The 20520-nt window shown below is 43.7% G+C and overlaps 1 protein-coding gene across 1 annotated transcript in view; it reads right to left on the bottom strand.

Annotated features, from left to right (window-relative positions):
* Positions 1 to 2708: 2708 nt before the first annotated feature.
* The window catches only part of FOXO1 (forkhead box O1), a 46901-nt gene continuing 29089 nt past the window's right edge, over positions 2709 to 20520 (bottom strand). Inside the window, exons 2-3 of the mRNA XM_081906260.1 lie at positions 5939 to 7294; positions 2709 to 4426 (exon numbers count right to left, since the gene is read on the bottom strand). Coding sequence (XP_081762386.1) covers positions 5948 to 7294 — 1347 coding nt within the window. The 3' untranslated portion in view covers positions 2709 to 4426; positions 5939 to 5947. The remainder of the gene's footprint in view (positions 4427 to 5938; positions 7295 to 20520) is intronic.

A 20520-nucleotide genomic window follows, 5' to 3' on the forward strand; every position in this document is an offset into this window, starting at 1 on the left:
TAGAGAAAAAGGAAAGAAGTGTGGAGGGTCGTGAGAGAAAGAGGAACACGAACGATCTTAAGTTTGGTTCAGTGAATGCAATGTTGGATTGGAATGTGGGAGATCTGGGCTGAAAAATAAAGTAGCTATTGGCTTACTGCATAGCCTTTAGCAAGTCCCTTGCCCCTTAACTTCAGCTACACATACATAAACAAAAATATGAATTACCTACCGTATTTTTTGCCCTATAGGACGCACTTTTCCCCCTCCAAAAATGAAGGGGAAATGTGTGTGCGTCCTATGGGGCGAATGCAAGCTTTCACTGAAGCCTGGAGAGCGAGGGGGACGGTGCGCATCGACCCCTCTCGCTCTCCAGGCTTCAGGAAGCTACCTGCTAGCCGTGGGAGACGCAGCTCTCCTACGGCTAGCGGAGAGCTTGCTGGCACCCAGAAGCTTGGGGCAAGCTGAGCTCAGCACGCCCCAAGCTTCGGGCTTCGCGCAGCGCTTCACTAGCCGTGGCTACCACGGCTTGCGGATAGCAGCCTGTTCTGGGGGCTGGGGTCGGGGGGAGCTCGGGCTTCCCCCGCCCCAGCCCCGCACCTGGGGGGGGGAAATAAAAAAAAATCTTTATTTCCCCCCCCCAAAAAAACCTAGGTGCATCCTATGGGCCGGTGCGTCCTCTGGGGCGAAAAATACGGTATGTTTTTATAAAATGAATTGGGTCACTTTGCTAATGAAAGATGCCCAAGACACCATACAAAAATAAGCCACCTCAGAGGATTGCAGTAGAGATAAATTAGAAGGGTTTGCACAAGTAACAAAGAAGCAGAATCCTTTATCAGCATACAAGTCTTCATATGAAAGACAACACAATTAAAGCAATATATATATATATACACACATTTATGGCTTTGTACAAAGGATTATTTTATGTTTTTCCAAACATCAGGCACTTCCCCCCCCCCTACAAATATCCAAACAAAATTCTGCAGCATATAGCAGTGACAATCCTCTATGTTCTCACAATTCACACAAACAGCATGCACAGTATTTTCATGTCAGCAGTGCTGCTTATGTGGAAAGTGGGGGAGAGCAGAACAAGGGAGACGCCCCTCTATAACAAAAGTCCCGTTTTAATGCAGAGTTACATATTTATTTATTTTTTGCTTGCATGAACCACAGTATTACTTTTAATAATTATAAAATGCAAAAGAAAAATTACCTTACTTAAAAATTAATTTTAAATTAACAAGCCTGAACATTTCATAAGGCGAACTGAAAATATTTTAACAAAATAACACCAATCCAGTTATTGATCAAGTGCAAACTTAAGGTGGCAATCCTCACACACGCCGCCATGGAAGTAAGTCCCAAAGAAGTACCTCCAAGCGGATTTGTGCAGAACTGTGCTGTAAGACTGTAAAAGAACTGGTCCACTTTAATCATCTTTTCTCCTTTTCCTTAGGGATGCTCTGTTGAACTGTCAGCATTCAAGAATACATCTGATTACCATTTTAGTCAACTTTTGTCAGTTTATCTAAGCCGAGGTCTCAGGAATGCAGGTAATTAATATAACACACGAACAATATATTACAGAATTAGAGCAGTTCTGTTGCAGAATACATTTCTCACAGACTAACAGAGGTGTGAAAAACCCCAAACAAGGCTGCTTGGTATATATTAAAGATCCGCACAGTCCACAAAGCCATTTTTAATCTAAAGTACTATAGAAATGAAGATCTATGGAGAAGCATATTCAATCTGCGGTTACATGATTAGTTGCATTGCCCTTCCTTAATGTTTGATTCCCTAGAACGACTTAGCAGATTTACTGGGCTATGTAATTGGGAATCGCAAGTGTGGGAGAGCACTGTTGTACCCAGGTCCCACCTTCAGGCTTCTCATAAACAAGTGGTTGGCCACTGTGAGTACAGGATGCTGAGCTAGTTGGGCTACTGGCCTGATCCAGCAAACTCTTAGCATTTTGGGTATAGGGAAAACTGAGCTGAAGACTGGATGAGACGGATGAATGTTTAACTAAGCTCAGGAATGTCTTTTCATTGACCTCCCCACTCTCCTCCCAGGTATATATTACATGATATATTAAATGTTTTGAAGGGACACTAAGTCTCACTGGCGTTCCTTGGGAAAGAGAAGCTGAGAGAGGCTAAGGGCAAGGAAACACACGCTTCCTGGCCAAAAGCAGGTTTTGACCACCAAAGGTCCAGTTGTGGCCGACTCTGGGGTTGCGGCGCTCATCTCGCTTTATTGGCCGAGGGAGCTGGCGTACAGTGGTGCCCCACAAGACGAATGCCTCGCAAGACGGAAAACCCGCTAGACGAAAGGGTTTTCTGTTTTGGAGGTGCTTCACAAAACGAATTTCCTATGGGCTTGCTTCGCAAGATGAAAATGTCTTGCAAGTTCCTGCGGGGGTTTTTTCCCTCCCCCCTTTTTCCCAAGCCGCTAAGCTGCTTATCAGCTGATCCGCTAAGCCACTTAATAGCTGATCCGCTAAGCCCGCTAAGCCGCTTAACAGAGCCGCTAATGGGCTTGCTTCGCAAGACAAAAAAACCGCAAGACGAAGAGACTCGCGGAACGGATTCTTTTCGTCTTGCGAGGCACCACTGTACAGCTTCCGGGTCATGTGGCCAGCATGACTAAGCCGCTTCTGGCGAACCAGAGCAGCGCACGGAAACGCCCTCTACCTTCCCACTGGAGTGGTACCTATTTATCTACTTGCACTTTGAAATGCTTTCAAACTGCTAGGTTGGCAGGAGCAGGGACCGAGCAATGGGAGCTCACCCCGTCGCGGGGATTCGAACCGCCAACCTTCTGATTGGCAAGTCCTAGGCTCTGTGGTTTAACCCACAGCGCCACCAAGTAAACATGTTGAAAGGCACCTTGGGGACTGTACCCGAACCTCCACATGGATGGTTTATGGCACATGCTCATCACCCCTCACTCTCTTAAAAAACATCAAAGTATTCCACAAAACTTATCTAATTCTGAAACAGGGACACAGTGGCTGGCTACGTGTTACATGGCTCCAGCTCTTCTCTGACCAACGAAAGGTGGTTGATAAACCCAATGACGTTGGTATGCTAAGGAGCCACCAAAACAATAGCTCACAATTTTTTATATTCTATATAATTACTTGCCTCTATATAATTACTTGCTCTCCTAAACCCTCTTTAAAGAGAGTAAACTGTGAGGGCTCTGAGGAAAAACACCACCTAAAGCTATTGTTATTTCTATGATTTGAGACTGCAAAGTTAGTCGCTGAGGTTCTTTCCTGCAAGGTGTGGTCTTATACCATAATGTAATCTAAAGCAGCTTCTGGCTCTTTGAATAAATAAGAAGAGGAGGCAATGGAAAAAGAAATGGCAATGGAAAAAGAAATGGCAGACCCTACAATTAAGAACAAGTGAAACTAAAAATGGATTTGCTAGAGTGACGTTAAGCTGAGAAGTTTTTGCTCCTGGAGTTACAAACATTATAAAACTCTAGTAAAATAAATACAAAAATGAGTATATGAATATACAAACCATTTAACAACACTTAACACTTTGGGGTAGTCAGTGTTAATATAAGAAATAGAAGTTTTCTGTATTTATAGACCAAGAGATCACCTTTGTGCCAGGAAACCACCTCCCACCAAAAATTACACCTAAATGTCTTCTCTTTAGAAATCTTACACAGTGCTAATATAAATCCCTCCCCTAATCTAGTTAAAATACTGTATACAAAATGTTATGAATGTTATTAGGCATCTTGGATTCTGCAAGTTTTTAAGGAGCTCATATAACAAAGTAGAGATGTAAGAGAAATATCTATTTGCCTATTACAAAAATTCAAGTTGATCAATAAAATTGAAATCAGTCAGGAAGTCAGCCCCACAATAAATCTACATAATCAAACACATAGGCGACAAAGCAAAGCTTTCAATCTGCTCTCTGATTTGGAAGTCCAAATGGCCAACAACTTTGGTTAGATCATATTCCACGATGTGTTCTCATACAAAATGTACAATTTTAATACACTTAAGGCAGTTAATCCGGCTGTCTGCAGCTCTCTATGAGTTCATCAGATCAAAAGATATATGGGATGAAAGTTATGAAGGTTTAAAACTATCACAGTATTAAAAGCTTTAACCTTTTCTTGGGTCAATGCAAAACATGATGCACAAGTATTTTCTTCGTTTCTACGACACTGTAGTGAGTTTGGCACTTCCAAATAAAGACATTTCCAATGGCACATTTCTTACCAATAGCAGCAAATAATATGCAAGTATCTTGCAAACATCCTGTACAGGAAAAATGTATCTGCTGCCAAGTCTGACAAGAGAAAATAAAATACAAAAGAAAAAGCAAAGAGGTTGAAGGACATCTTTGGACTTCCTTGTTCACTTCCTGCGGTCAGAGATGTCTGAAGTACTTTAAATTGCAGCCTAGGATAATGGAAAGAAAATACACAATGATGGAAAGCAAAGAAAAACATTCAGCATGCAAGACAAGAATGCATATAGTGGTATCCAAATGCCTAAGAAACAAAGAGTCCACCGCTTTATGGAACACATCAGTGTTTTTTATAAATGTGAACCAATTTCAGTAGAATATTGGCAAATCCATGTTAAATAAAATGTTGTAGAATCTGTTGGTCTTCTAAAGGACTTTCCTGGAAAGGACCATTCCTGGGTGAATATCTTAATGCATGCCTACAGGAACATTTGCAAGCTTTTAATTCCCATATGATAGTCCATGCATGTCTTAACTTTGAGCATCTTTACATTTCAACCGCCCTTGTTAAGCCACACTTCATACTTCTCTTTTATACTCTACTGATATAAGGTAAATGTATGACTCACTTGTAAATTGAGGTGCTTTGGGGTCACAAACTTTAACTGAGAACATTGAGGAATTCATAGTTCAGAGTGATTGGTGTAAGTTCACTCTTAGCATAATAGTCTCAGCAGATTTTAAAGAGCACAAATTTAAACTGAGTTACATGACAATTTGCCACCCGATAACTATATGATGCCCTTTGAAAAACCTCCTCCTTTGACATGGTGACCAGCCTCACAAATTGTAGTTTATCTCTTGGACACCTGAAAACTGGGGGGTTTGACCTAAGGTGGTAGCTTGTTCTACACAAGCTGATTTCATGAATCAGCTTGTGTAGAACAGCCCATTTCATTTTTTCATTTTTAAAAAGTTAAGAATAAAGAGCAAGACACTGTAATCTAAATAAGACCTTTGCCTTCACAACTCTACTATGGCTGTCTCTGATTTCCAGTTTCAGTTAACTTCCCTGAATCTTTTTTTTTTTTGTCCAGAAGCTACTATTTCATCTCTTAATTACTCTTCAAAAACACCTTTCTTTGTTTTATAAAACCATACCCCATCTTTCAACAAGGTAAAGCACTGTGTCAAACTTTACCTTCTAGAACTTATCCCTAACACTACAAATTATTGCTTATCATCTTTGGTGTATATTATCTTCCCATTTCATTCCAATTTTGAATTGGAAATGTTTCTTCTATGGCAGTTAGGGTAATTCAGACTGGAAATTTGTCAGTTTGCAGAGAATTTTTCTGATACCCTAGAGATTTAGCATGTTTAGTTGACTTCTGTTTAGTAAATGAAAACGAAGGTTTTGACACTACCAATCTTGCCACCCGCTTACTGTTACTAATGAACTCATGAAAAGGATTTTTCCCCCATGGAAAGAAATAGCACTAGAAAACTTCTCATCCAACCTCACTGCTTCCCATCCAACCTCACTGCACCGTCCTGACAGAGAAGGGTGCAGTATGCATAGCTTCTTCCATTAGCACAATATTATAACGGAAGAAGTCACACCTCCTGAATTCTGTCCTGCCACACTCCTGCTGAAGGTACAGGAGAATCCTTTTAGAGTCAGGAACTGATAACCATGTACGTATAAATAAAAGGGAACCAACCTTCCAACCTTATCCCGAAACCCAGCTGTGTGTTGTTGTCTTTACGCCATGCGACAAGCTTTGGTTAGGCAACACACTGTCAAAGTTAAAATCTAATGTTTCCCCATCCATGAGCTCATTCCGAATTATTGACTCCATATCACAGTCCAATCGTTCAATCGACATGTCATCTAAGTCACTGGGAAGCTTCTCCTGATGGAAAGAGACGATTCCCAGTCTTCCATAGCCATTGCAGCTGTTCACAGTGGTGTAAGGGTTTATGCTGTTCACCTGCATTGGGTGACTCATAGGCACTTGTACTGAGTTTTTCGCGGCAGAGGAACGATTTAAACTCGATGCGTGAGACACAGTGCTAAGCGTGAGAGACAAGGTATGGCTGTTAACTGCTGGTGTTTGTTGGACATGTCCCTGGTGGGGGTGGGCACTGGGGGAAATTAGTTTGTTATGGGCCTGTTGGCTGCCATAGGGTGATATTGCTGAGTTAGTGGCCATCAATACATTCTGTCCCAGCACTCGGCCACTAGGCTGGGAAACATGAGTATCTACAGATGCCAAGATCTCATTGTGTGGAGGTGAGTCAGAAGTAAGCAACTCCTTCAGAAGTCCTACAGGGCAGTTATATTGGGTGAGGTTTCCATAGCTTGGTTTACTATCTTGAAGAGCTTGCATAGGTATCTGTGACAAGGAGTTCATGCTGGGCTGAGCATAACTGTATTTCCTGTAGTCAGCACTGGGCGAACCTATACTTGTGTTGGACGAAGTATATGAATAACCGGGAGACTGCTGCATCATGGTAGTGGGTGGGGACTGGGTTGATCCGGTCAGGGATGTGTTAGGAGATAAAAGATTGAGGTTATCCAGGAGGTTCTCCATGTTTTCTGAACTACTCATTTCAGAAAGGCTTGGGAGAGTCGAAGCCATTTTGGTTGTGGATGGAGGGTAGACCATGGCGTGTACGTCTGCTTCTCCAAGGTCATCTTGTTCTGGAACAATTGGAGAAAGCCTCCCACTGATTGTACTAGCATTAGAGCTGGTTCTAGGTCTAAAAGTGCTCCAGTTATTATCAAAGTCGTCATTGCTGTGAGAGCTGGGGCTTGCGGGCCATTTTGAGAACTGCGTGCCTGGACTGTCACAATTTCCCTCTTGACCGGCCTGAAGAGCTGCTTTTTTCTTTGCAGCTCTACCTCTGCTTTTGGCAAACTTGCTGCTGTTGTCCATGGATGCGGCCCTTCTCCTGGGCGACTTGCCACTTTTGCCTCCTTCTGGATTGAGCATCCACCAAGAGCTTTTCCCTGTTCCTTCGTTCTGTACTCTGATAAACTTGCTGTGCAGTGAGAGGTTGTGACGAATTGAATTCTGGGAAGGAGAAAAAAAGTTGCAAGAAAAAAGGTGAGTCACACTTATCTCTGGAATTTTTCTTCAATTAGAAAGCCATTTCATCAAATGCATGAAAGCTACTGAAATCCCATTTCCCAATGCAATAGTTCACTTATCGCCACGTAGTAGACACAATTGCTCTTCTGGGGCGGTATTCTACGAATAAATCCAGACAATGCAAGGATTTCTGCTTGTACAATGGGTTTCCACCCTTCTTCCCCCATGTGCTCTCCAAATCTGAAGTAGAACAGGTTGGGGGCATTGGGGGGAGGAGAGTGTTCCATTGTACAAGGAGACATCTTTGCACTGCCGGAATGATTGCCTTTAGTAGTACATTGGATTCCACCCATATATATATATATACACACACACACACACACACACACACACAGTGGTGCCTCGCAAGACGAACGCCTCGCAAAACGAACAGCCTTCTGAAGGCTGGCGGTGGGAAGAAAAGCCCTTGTCCCCCCCCCCCCCGCCAGCCTTCAGAAGAGGTCGGGGGACAGACTGTCCCCGGACCTGGTCTGAAGGCGGTTTCCATAGGAACGCATTGATTGATTTTCAATGCATTCCTATGGGAAACCGTGCTTCGCAAGACGAAAAACTCGCAAGAAGAAAAAATTTGCGGAACGAATTAATTTCGTCTTGCGAGGCACCACTCTGTGTGTGTGTGTGTGTGTGTGTGTGTGTGTGTGTGTATATACATATATAAATAATAAAACTTTATTAATTTAAATTACTCACTTATACAAAGAATTTACAATCTCATACTACAAAAAGAAAATTAAAGGGGAAAAAATTACGTACATAAAAAAACACTTAATCTTCCTAATTAATAACCACTGTTTTTAAGTAAAATGGGGGAAAGACTTCAAGATCTCTGCTGTGAACCGTTCCCTGTTTAAGGAAGGTTTGTACACAAAGAAATGTTTTCACAGAGTTGGAAGGGACCCCCAGGGTCATCTGTTTTTCAACCTCATTAGCTGTTTCTATCTATCCTTGGAATCTGAATGCCTAACGACTTCTTATACTTTATTTGTGCCTGGAACCAGTATTGTGGAAATGTGTATCAACCATTGCCAAAAAGGACTTCTATTTACCACTGCTGTATTGTTCTTAAAGCTTTTAAAACCCTAATCTCAAAGTCACCTAAAGAAAAATCTGTAATCCAATAATAATATCTGTCCAATCATCCCAGGCTGTTCTCAGAGCAAACCGAAGTCTGAGCATGCACATCATTTCATTATTTTGTTCAGAGAGCTTAAAGTGCTAAATGTTGGCCCAACAAACGGTAACCCCTTTATCCAAGCCATTATTCTCAAAAGTCATAGTGTAAAAGTAAGCAATAATGAATTTCAGAGTAAGTGCCTCAGAATAACTGCTGTATAGCACACAGTATGAGTGAATTTACTAACACCTTATATGAATAATGAAGTTTACACAAATTATAATCATAGAACTGTGGAGTTGCAAGGGACCCCATAAGTTTTTTTAAAAACACCTCAACACATTTTATATAAAGATAAGCAAATGGCCTTTAAAAAGCAACCTTAATTTGCAGCTCCACTGATCAAGGTTTCCCCTCCCAATTAAAAGGGGTTCTAAACAATGTCAAAAAAGTAAATTTTCAGTTGATTAAAATACACAACAAACAAGGACATAGTATACTGCTACCCAAGGAATAAGTGTTGAGATTGCTAACCAAGAGGAGCAGTGAAACATGCCGCAAACCTTTGCTTTCCAAGAGAGAAAATAAGCGTTGGAACAACAGAGTTTAGAAAAACTGAATTTGTGGTTTATTACCAAAAAATATACAGATCATTCGGAATTGTCTGGCAATTGTTCAGTTGGGTCAATAAAGAGGACAGGAAGGAGATGAGGATGGCTGAGAGATAGAGCAGAATGTGAGAGATCAACGAAAGCTGGAGAGAGGAGCTAGTGAAATCTAAGAATATGGGACAATTGTAGATGGCAGACAGACATGCAGAAAGCTACACTGGGTTAGAGAAGGGAGTCAAATACAAGTGATGTTTTGCCTGAAATTGTGTAGCTAACTTGCTTGGCAAGTTAAGAGAGGCAAGAAAGGAAGCAGACCTAGAGATAGGAACCAAAGCACAAATACAACCTTTCCCAAGGCAAAGGGGGCAGATTGTGCCTCTTCCTTAGGGGCCTGATTTGAATCTGGACTGCCGTTCTTTGCACCAGGACAACAGAGGTGTTTGGATTGTTCTTTATAGACACGCTGGCTCTTAGATAACAAGGTGTAGATTGTTGTCAAAAAGCGCACACACACAAAGCAGTGAAGGGGGATGAAGGGAAGACCGAGGTCCCCTCCAGAGCCTTGCATCATGCAAAATATTCCCAGGTGAATGCAGCGAAACAGGAAACACAAGCATTGACAAGCTACAAACTCCCTTGGAATCCTTTCAAAACCAATGAAAAATAACGCACATTGAGGAGGTGAGGGGAAACTGGGGGAGGAGAGAATTCTAGCTGGAGATTCCTGTTCTAGGCTCGGCAATATGTGGGAGGATATTTCCCCCTAAAACAAAGGAAGGAAAATGTATTGACAGCGCTAGGGCGACTTTCTCATTCCTGCCATGGGAACCAAGTGCAAAGATGTGTGAACACTCTTTGGGAGGAAGTTCTTGACCTTAATGAGTGCAGGTGCCAGTGGATTTGGTGTTTTCCTTCTTTAGGTCTTGGTGAAGCCAAGCAGTAGGTGTGCCAGGAAGCTTAATCTCATTATTATTTCGTTAAAAGCTTGGTGGGGTGTGCATGCATTCCAGAGGCCCCTGGCCTGCTGAACAGAGTGTTGGGAACTTCTCCTGTGATGTCTGTTAATGGAGGACAGGCATTGTGAATTGCAGCCATCTTTGCCCTGTTTGATAAGCCTCTGCTTAGTATACCTATTTCTAGGAAATTGGTGATTTTGTAGGCAGTGTGGAGGAGAAATACTAAGACGACAGCTGTGCTTAACCCTCAGTATCAACATGAAAAAATGGATAAGAACACTAATCACTAGACCCGCAATATTGCAAGTAGTCCATGCAACTATAGCCCTGGCATGAAGACCCAAACTCACACCTGTCTGGTAGCTTTTTAAGGTACCCACATTAGTGTTTAAAGCCCTAAACAACCTCGGTCCCAAATCTCATTGTGTAAGCTTTGTAATACAGTCGTACCTCGGGTTAAGTACTTAATTCGTTCCGGAGGTCCGTTCTTAACCTGAAACTGTTCTTAACCTGAAGCACCACTTTAGCTAATGGGGCCTCCTGCTGCTGCCGCGCCGCCGGAGCACAATTTATGTTCTCATCCTGAAGCAAAGTTCTTAACCTGAAGCACTATTTCTGGGTTAGCGGAGTCTGTAACCTGAAGTGTATGTAACCTGAAGCGTATGTAACCCGAGGTACCACTGTATGCTGAAGACACACTTCTTTGCCCTGGCCTTTGGCACCAAAGATTTTTTTAAGGACCCATCCTATTCTTCCTATTGTAAATTGTGTTATTTGTTTATTTACTATTATTGTTATTTATTCTTCAAAGGCAGCGTGTACCATGAAACCACCAAGTGAAGAATAGAAAAAGAAGAAGTAATATAGGAAGAACATAAAGGCACATCCTTGCAATATAAAAGGAAATGCTGAAATGAAAGCAAGGCAGCTGTACAGCAAGGACAACACATCCTGCACAACAAGCATGGAAGCAGATTCCCATGAGAAATAGGACGAAGACCTCACAGTGCCTCTAAACTGGGAGTCCAAGACACAAGAGCACTGATGGCAAAAACCATAGATTGCATATACCTCAGCAAAAAGCACCTGCATTAAGCAGCAACTGTATCCCAAAAGAACAGCCAGTGAATACAAGATTTAACTACCACTGAAAAATACAAGTATCCAAGAGTCTGGGCATCAAGCTCTTCATCAATAGACGCTGATGGCCAAACACTCTTCTTGCATGAGCATAGCTGGAGAACAAGCTCCATGATGAGCTGCGAATGTCTGCTTCAAAAAGTACTAGTGGCAAAAACCACTAGTGGAGGACTATACAGTGGTGCCCCGCAAGACGAACGCCTCACAAGACGGAAAACCCGCTAGACGAAAGGGTTTTCCGTTTTGGAGGCGCTTCGCAAAACGAATTTCCCTATGGGCTTGCTTCGCAAGACGAAAATGTCTTGCGAGTTCCTGCGGATTTTCCCCCCTTCCCCTTTTTCTAAGCAGCTAAGCCGCTAAAAGCCGCTAAACCGCTAATAGCGCTAATCCGCTAAGCTGTCAATGGGCTTGCTTCGCAAGACAAAAAAACCGCTATACGAAGAGCCTCACGGAATGGATTTCGTCTTGCGAGGCACCACTGTATATGCTTGTACAGGATCATGATGATCACATCCAGCAGGTGCTCCCATGAATAATCCACCTGCTGGAAGTCAACCCATCCAGGAAGAAGACTAGGCATATGCGACCTTAAGAGGTAGGGAAGGATATTGAGTTGGAGGTGTTCGCTCCCAAGCAAAAGCAGTGAAGCAAGCATCCAGTGTTCTCAAAGGTAAAATAGACTTTTACATCTTAAGCCACATCTGCTCTGATTCAATGACACTTTTTTGGCCCCAAAAAAGTGCCGGGCCTAACCTCTAGAAGCAACTGACAGCATAGGATCAGGTTACCTAAAGGATCACCTCCTCCTGGACCTACCAACCCAGATTTGAGATCTTCTTTGGAAGCCATTCTTCAGGTTTCCCCGCCTAATGAGGTTCAGCAGATGGCTACAAAGAGTGAGCCTTTTCAGTAGTGGCACTCCAGTTATGGACTGCTCTCCCTAGAGAGGCTCACCTGACACTTTCATGTTTATAGAGCCAGGTGAAAACATTTTTATTTTTGAAGCTTATAAACTTTAAAAGATATTAAGGATAATTATGTTTTTAATGTCCAACATTGGAAAGTTTTGATGCTGCTATGTTTTATTTTTGGTGCTTTTTATTCTGCATTTAAAATGTTACGGTTATGCATGGTTTTTTCTATAATTGTGTTTCTCTGCCTGTAAGCAGCTAGAGAAAACTTTTGTTTATAAAATGTATATCCTGTCTGATAACAAAAACAAACAAACAAATAGTACCTTTGTTTTTACTAAAGTGCCAACTGCAAAACACATAGGTTAAGGATCAAAATAGATGGGTATCTTAAGCGTGTTTGCATATGAAGAAAGTGTGTGGAGTGGAGGCGCATGCTTTGCCCACAAAGATGAGTTCCCTGGGAAGGGGAGCAACCCCAACCCCCTTTTCCTACCTTCCTCCAACTACAGTTAGTTGGTTTAAGCAGTTTTATTATTGGTGTCATTGGAGCTCAATTGGGGAAAATCTGACTACAGTGGTACCTTGGGTTACATACGCTTACACACTCCGCTAACCCAGAAATAGTGCTTCAGGTTAAGAACTTTGCTTCAGGATAGGAACAGAAATTGGGCTCTGGCGGCACGGCGGCAGCAGGAGGCCCCATTAGCTAAAGTGGTACTTCAGGTTAAGAACAGTTTCAGGTTAAGAACAGACCTCTGGAACAAATTAAGTACTTAACCCGAGGTACCACTGTAAAAGCAACAGAGCACCGCAAGTTAAGAAAGAGGGAGGGATCAGGTTTCAGTTCACATGACGACATGCTCCTTCATGTGTGAGAAATACACCCCCCATTATTGTTTTATATGCAAAGGTGCAAACATGTTCTTAAGATGTGCAGATTGCTCAGCATGTTTAGTTTGTCCCTTAGAAAAGGAGCAGCTGACCTGGAGTCCAGATGCAGTTGAACTCCAACACCCATCAGCTCTAGGCAGCATGGCCAACAGGCAGGAATGATGGGAACTGTAGTCTAAAACACCTGAAGGAGCTACAGATTAGGTAACTGCTGTAGAATATCCAGGATGCATATACCATGAGGCCTGGAAAACTCTTTGGAATGTAACGTTTTATCTTGGCTGTTTGCTCAGAATTAAGGCCACTGCTATTCTACCGAAAAGAATTCACAAGAAAGCAGTAAAACCCACTGATTTAAAAAAAAAAGTGCTGTTTAAAATTTTTGCATACTTACTCCAGAGCGTTAAGTGTTTGTGATGAAAACAAGAGTTCTCGTGCGCATACATGTCTACACAGAACTTCAAACCTATTTGTTCATGGAAGCGTTTAGGATTTTACAGAAAGAAGCTTCAGACTTCCTTAGTCATCAGAAAAGTTACAATCTAGTATTCTTATACAGAGGACATTCAAGGTCACTCATGGAGTAGCAAAGCCATCTCCAAATTCTGCCAACGACAACAACAAAGTTCCAAACAGGAAAAGGTTTGTAGCAGAGTGCCTGTTACATAAATTCCTGTTTTTCACGCAGCCAGGAGAGATTAAAGTAAGGATAATTTACTACTTTGCGGGGGGGGGGGGGAGTGTGAAAGAGGGGTAAATATTGAAAAAAAATTGTAGCATAGTCAAACATGTTGTGTCTATTAAGCTTTGCCAAAAGCAGACGACATGACAACACTACACCGTAAAACACTGAAACTCAACAGCTGGACGAGTGAGTACAGTCACAGGATTTAGAGGCCGCGATTTGTCAGCTGCTTTGTGTCTAGAAAGATTCTGCTCATAGTGAAAAGTGCTGGATTTTCAAGTTCAAGTTTCACTTCAAGGAGGGGGGAAAGACTCAAAGAGCTGTTTCAAATGCAACACTAAGCCACTGTTTAGCACAGGAATGGCTAATCGGTGACCCTCCAGATTTTGCTGGGCTGCAGCTTCCACCATCCTTGGTCCCCTGGCCATTCTGGCTGGAGCCGACAACACCTAGGACAGTGTTTCCCAACCTTTTTTGGGCAAAGGCACACTTGTTTCATGAAAAAAATCTCGAGGCACACCACCATGCCAGATGGGGAAAGGTCACTTTTTACTTATGTAAAAAAAAAAAAAAAATAGTAACAGCATAGAAGGTAATGGTTATCTCTTTGATGTCTGATGGGAGGGCATTCCACAGGGCGGGCGCCACTACTGAGAAGGCCCTCTGCCTGGTTCCCTGTAACCTCACTTTTCACAGTGAGGGAATTGCCAGAAGGCCCTTGGCACTGGATCTCAGTGTCTGGGCTGAACGATGGTGGCGGAGACGCTACTTCAGGTATACTGGACCGAAACCGCTTAGGGCTTTAAAGGTCAGCACCAACACTTTGAATTGTGCTCGGAAAGGTACTGGGAGCCAATGTAGGTCTTTCAAGACTGTCGTTACGTGGTCTCGGCGGCAGGTAGCAGCGCTCACAGCTTACGGACTGCACCGTGTAACAGGTGTCTGGCCCAGCAGCCTAAGGCGGACAAGCCACTGAAACAGGCATTCAGAATCCATTCATTTCATAAAACCTGCAGGGCTCAATCTCTGTGTTTGTGTATGTGTGTGTTTCTGTTTTGCCCAAGGGTCTGGGGGTGGGAGAGAGCTCTTTAGCATGATGCTTTTAAAACAATTAAATTATCAACAAACAAACCTGATGATACGAATAGCAATGTCAGGTGCTACCGGGGGGGGGAGGGGGCCTACTCGGAAGTAAATACTGCATCCAGGCGCAATTAGCGCTGATTTAAGGTGCACCAAGACTGCCTAAAAACCTCACCAAAGATATGCAACAAAGCGCTTCGTTGCAGAGGGGAGAGTTTGTGCACCGTGGAGGCTGGAGGGCTTCTATTCTACATGCGGGGGTTGGGGGGGCGAGGAAAATGTGCTCCGTGGGGGGGCGGGGAAGGCAAGAAAAGGAGCTGAGCTCTAACTATAGGCTCCCACGCTTGAGCATGCCCGACTCGGTGGGGCGGACCACCCTCTCTCCTGGAGGAGGAGGAGGAAGAGGAGGAGGAGATTCCCATCCACGGCGTGGCCTCCCGTGCTCCTGAACGGGAAATCTCTGCAGCCCAAGACTCTCTGCGAGGCAGCTCCTCCCTTCCTGCCTTGAGCCGCCGCCAGCCGCGCCCCCCTCCCCAGTTATCTGCTGCCTGCCAAGCCCCGCCCCTCTTCATTGTCCTCCCCTTCTGTTTATTCCCCTTCCTCCATCCCTCGCTTTTTTTCCTCTCTTTCCTTTTTTAAAAAAAATATTTTCTCTTCCCCTTCTTTTTTCCCACCCTTTCTTTTTTCTCTTTCTCCCCCCCCCCCCCGCCCTCCTGGGTTAAAGGATTTGAGCAATGGGTCTGGAGGTGGAGCTCGTCGGAGGATTAGCCCGACTCGCCCGCCTCCCTCCCACGGCACACTAGGCAACGTCCGGCGGCACACTAGTGTGCTGCGGAACACCGGTTGGGAAACACTGACCTAGGAGACTACTTTGCTGTAGCATTACAAGAATGAACCTAGGCAAGCCTCAGGCTCGCCCTCCACTCCCCAGTAAGGAAGGGGCTGAAAGCATACATCAGCTGTTGCTTATTAAGCTGGCTTGTTTCAAACTGTAGCTAAGATGAACTATAGTTTGGGATTCGGACACAACCCCAAACTGCAGCTAATCTAAAATGGAAGCAAGAGTTTCCTATCTCTGTCCCTCATCCAGGGGAGTTGCTGGGGCATGGCCAAGCCGTGGGTCTTTTGCACTGGAGCCCAGATCTCCTGCTATCCACCATCTTAGATATCTACCCAAAGACATCTGTACATATACATTAGCAGATGTGTCATGACCCAGAGTCCTTTAAGTACCTAGCAATGCCCTAGGCTCATCTTTGCAATGCTAAACCATAGTTTGAATTTACTTGTGAATCTCACGACTAATTCCATTGGCCAGTGTCTTCTTTCCAGTGTGTATAACAACTTCATCCATTTTTTTAAAAAAGCTTTGCAGTGGTTAGTAATTTGGGCTCCAAATTTTGTGAACTTCAGCTGGAAACGCTTTGGCAGGTGCACACATTGGTTCCATGTGGCTCCAGGATCCAAATGCTATTATCCGCTGCCCCAGGCATCCTAATCTCTCCAGACTTATCTGTCCAACCACACAGCCGCCAAAAGAATTTGCCTGCTACCCCAAAACATGTAAGCAGGCAACTGTGTATTAGACAGAGAACTTGGGGTGGTATTTGAGTAGGTTCTACTCAAGAGTAGACCTACTGAAATCAATGAATATGGGCTCATCCATAATTCCACTTGTGCCATACCTAGAAAGCATGGATCCAAGTGGTTTTCAACTTGCCCCATTCCTTTCCAAGGGAAAATCTGCTTTTTAGATCGGAACAAGTGGCAATCCGGGGAAAAGAGTGGGACAAGACAACATGTGGACAAACACCTCATCAAGTTCATTAATTTCAAGGGGTCTACTCTGAGTAAAAGTTACTTGAATTTGAATTGTAGAATTAATTTTGTACACAGATTACACTTATAGTATGAACAATGGCTTCATTTTTACTGTAATTTTACCGTATTTTTCGCACCATAGGACGCACCGGACAATAGGACGCACCTTGTTTTAGAGGGGGGGAGAACAAGGGGAAAAAATTCTTCTGCTCTCTGACCAGCGCCCCTTCAGTGAAGCGGCAGGAAACGCTGCGCAGAGAGTGGGAGAATTTTCCCCCTCTTGTTTTCCCGCTCTAAAACAAGGTGCCATTTAAGGTGCGTTCAGGCGGCTACCTTGGAAGCCTGGAGAGCTAGAGGGGTCAGTGCGCACCGACCCCTCTCGCTCTCCAGGCTTCAGGTTCCTTTCGACCTGCTCTTTGGGGCTGGCAGGGGGAAGCCCACCACCAGCCCCAAAGAACAGGTCTGGGAGCAGCGGAAAGGCGCAGCGGAGAGGCTCCTGCCATAGTCACGCTTCACTTCTCCAGCTGGGAGAGGATCGCGGGGCTATGGCTTCTTTAGCCCCATCCGCGCTCTCCCGGCTGGAGAGGTGACACACGGCTATTGAGGCTCCTGCCATAGCCGCGCGTCACCTCTCCAGCCGGGAGAGGGTCGCGAGGGGCTGCTTTAGTCCCCCGCACGTTCTCCCGGCTGGAGAGGTGACGCGCGGCTATGGAGGCTCCTGCCAGAGCCGCGCGTCACCTCTCCAGCCGGGAGAGGGTCGCGGGGCTATGGTGTCTTCGCTCCATAGGATGCACACACATTTCCCCTTCATTTTTGAAGGGGAAAAAGTGTGTCCTATAGAGCGAAAAATACGGTACTTTACTTTCAAGTCTTAAGGAAACCAGTAGCTAATCTACTTATTTCATGGACTAGTGATTTTTTAAAAATATGATCACCAGTTATCAAAATATTCCAACAGCCAAGAAGAAGCTTATTCCCCAGACACAGTTATAGGACAGATAAATCAATAAGGCACAGTGTCCTCAACCTTTCCATTACCTCAGACACAAAGTCAAACATTATAAGGAATACTCCAATATGTCATTTCAAGTAGAGAAGAGGGCTTTCGGTTTAACCTAAGCAATGCAATGCCTTTGGAGTGCATTTACTTTGGCCTCAATGTGGCTACACAACTACACAACCAGGGGAGAGAAAACTGAGGCTTACCTTACCATAAATCACTTTTAGCCAAACTACACATTACGTAAAAAAAACCTGGCTGCCACCACTTCATGTCTCCTGGTAATGTTTGGTAAAAGCAGACAGATGAAGTGACGTATCTGTCGCACTTCTCCCGCTTGGTGAACCACAAGCAAAGAGGGCAAGAGTATTGTGTTCCTCATATAGACGGAGGTGGCCATCTGTCATAGCTCTCTGTGGGTGTAATGTTGCCTTCCCGCCCCAAAATCAGCACTTTCTCATGTCAGGCTCCTGCGCCAAAGGCGTGTAGGCAGTTGGGAAGAAAGACACACTGAAGAAATGAAATGAACAAACGTTGCTCCAAAAACAGAAAAGAAATATATGAAAAAAGATATGGCCTACAGCTGCAGCAAACTACTACAGATTGCTGCAGAGAAGGTTCTGCTATTGCTAATGCAGCATTAAGGAAGGTAGGAAATCACCTTGGAAGATATGGGATTAACGACAATTCGAGAAGGGAGAGGCAACCTCTGGCCCGCCAGATGTGCTGCATTCCAACGCTCTTCATCCCTAACCAGATAACCAGTGGCCCAAACTGACTGACTGTTATAGCCTAGCAACATCTGGAAGGTTATTAAGTTCTCCATCTCTGCGATATGTTGTCATTAAATGTGGATCTTAAAGGGGATAATGGGACTTCAGCTGTTCAATATATACACTATCAAGTACAAAGCTTGATTTAGCATTTATGTTCAAATAATGTATCAAAGAAGAATTAGTATTAGGACTGTGAGTCATTTTTAAAGTGGTGGAAGTTATCCAGCTAACAACAAGTTTTAATGTCTGAGAAGGCAGGCATTCTCATTTTCCATTTCAATCATCCTTTTGTATTGTTTTGGAATAATTCTAATTGACGAACTGAACCACAGGCTTTGTTGTCAGTTGGTTAATTCCGGGTTATAATGGATATACTGACTTTGTAACACACATTTTAGAAACTTTCACTTTGTCATTTACTATATATAGGGCACAGTAAAAAGTTTTCAGAAAGGTACTCCAAAGTTAAGAAAATTAAGATTTTGGACACAGGTGGCCATTCATTACAGTAAGGTCTCCAAGAATGCCTTTAAAAGAGCAGCCCTCTAATTAGTCTAATACTTCTAAAGTCAGTTATGAACTGCATCTCTGATTAGTTGAATGCCTGCCTCATTCTTTATTATTCTGTCCTATTTATTGCTTACTTACTTATCAAACCTTTATTAGGCATTATGCGAATAAAACCATAAAAGAGAAAATAACATATAAAGGCCTTGAAATATATATAAAAGGGCAGCAGTTGGCTACATACATATATATATATATATACATATAGAGTCAATGGTTTTCTTTGTTAACCTATTTATTGCAGTATTTGGAGCAATTAGAAATTACAAGAGAATAGAACTGTAGGGAGGTTTGTTTATTCTACATCTATACTGCACATTGCATTGTTCAGGAGACGTTCTACAGCAGAGCTTTCCAAACTCTGTGTCGCGACATGTTAATGTGTCGGCTGCAGTGTGCAGGTGTGTCAAGAGAACAATCCCTGCTCTCCTCCCGGGGCTGGAAAGGAGTTAGTAAAACTGAATTTCTGGGAAATGATGCATGTCTAAAAAGTGTGTCACCAATATGACAAGTTTGGAAAGCTCTGTTCTACAGTTTTTATTTCATTTTTAAAATGTCTGCAGTGTTTTTTCTACCCAGGCACTTCAAATGAAAATGAAACGTAAAATAGATTTAAAATAAAACAAAAGGCCTTGGAGAATTAAAAAGTAGCAATGGAAATTTATTCAATACCAGGAAGTAGCTAAGGTTGCCATTTCTAAACCAACTTACTTGGGAGAAAAACACATTGAGCTCAATGGGACTTACTTCCAATTATTCATTTATTGGATTGCATTGCAGAAGTTTTTGGGTTTTTTTTTACCAAAGCTCAAGCTATATAACATTAAAAGGCATTTAAAAAAAGACTAAAAACAAACAAAGCTAAAAATTGAAAGCTCAGCAGTACTGACGTTTTATAACTTGGTGTGGAACGACAGAGGTAGCACACAGCATTTCCATGCAGAAGGTTCCAAGTTAAAATCCCTGGCATCTCCAGATAGGGCTGGTGAAGTCTCTTGCTGTTAGTCTATACTGTTGCTGTTAGTCTATACTGTTGTAGAGTACTATACTGTACTCTACAACAATCAACAACCTGGTGCTGTCCAGGTGTTTTGGACAGCAACTCCAACCTGCCCTAGCTTGCTGTACTGGTCCCGAGGGTTAACCGTGCGGCAGGATCCGCGTCCAGACCGAGGTCGAGGGTGCAGTATGGAGGCTGTCCGTCAAAGCTGAAGCGGGGTCCAAGGCAGGGAGTTGGGTGAAGTCAGGAACTCTGGCAGGAGAGCAGGACAGGGTGCAGGCAGGAACAGGCTACCAACAATGTTGCTCCCGCAACCTGGGACTGGCGCTGGCCAGCTTTTATCTGCCCCGAGGCATAGGGCGGCAACCGGCCCACAGGTGACTTGCCTCTCCTGGCCTGGAGGCAAGCACTCCTCCTGCGGGAACTTAGTTCCCTCCGCCTCTCTGCCCTGAGCCTCTGCAGATCAGGAGAGGCTGGAGGGATACTGGACCCAGAGGCAACCTCACCTTCACCCTGACAGTGCTGGGAGAGGAGCACCTGCAGGCAATGGGTCCTCCATCACCTCAGGAGCCAGAGCAGACTCAGGTGAT

The sequence above is a fragment of the Podarcis melisellensis genome, assembly GCF_964234715.1.
Source record: "Podarcis melisellensis genome assembly, chromosome: 3".
NCBI classification, from domain to species: domain Eukaryota; kingdom Metazoa; phylum Chordata; class Lepidosauria; order Squamata; family Lacertidae; genus Podarcis; species Podarcis melisellensis.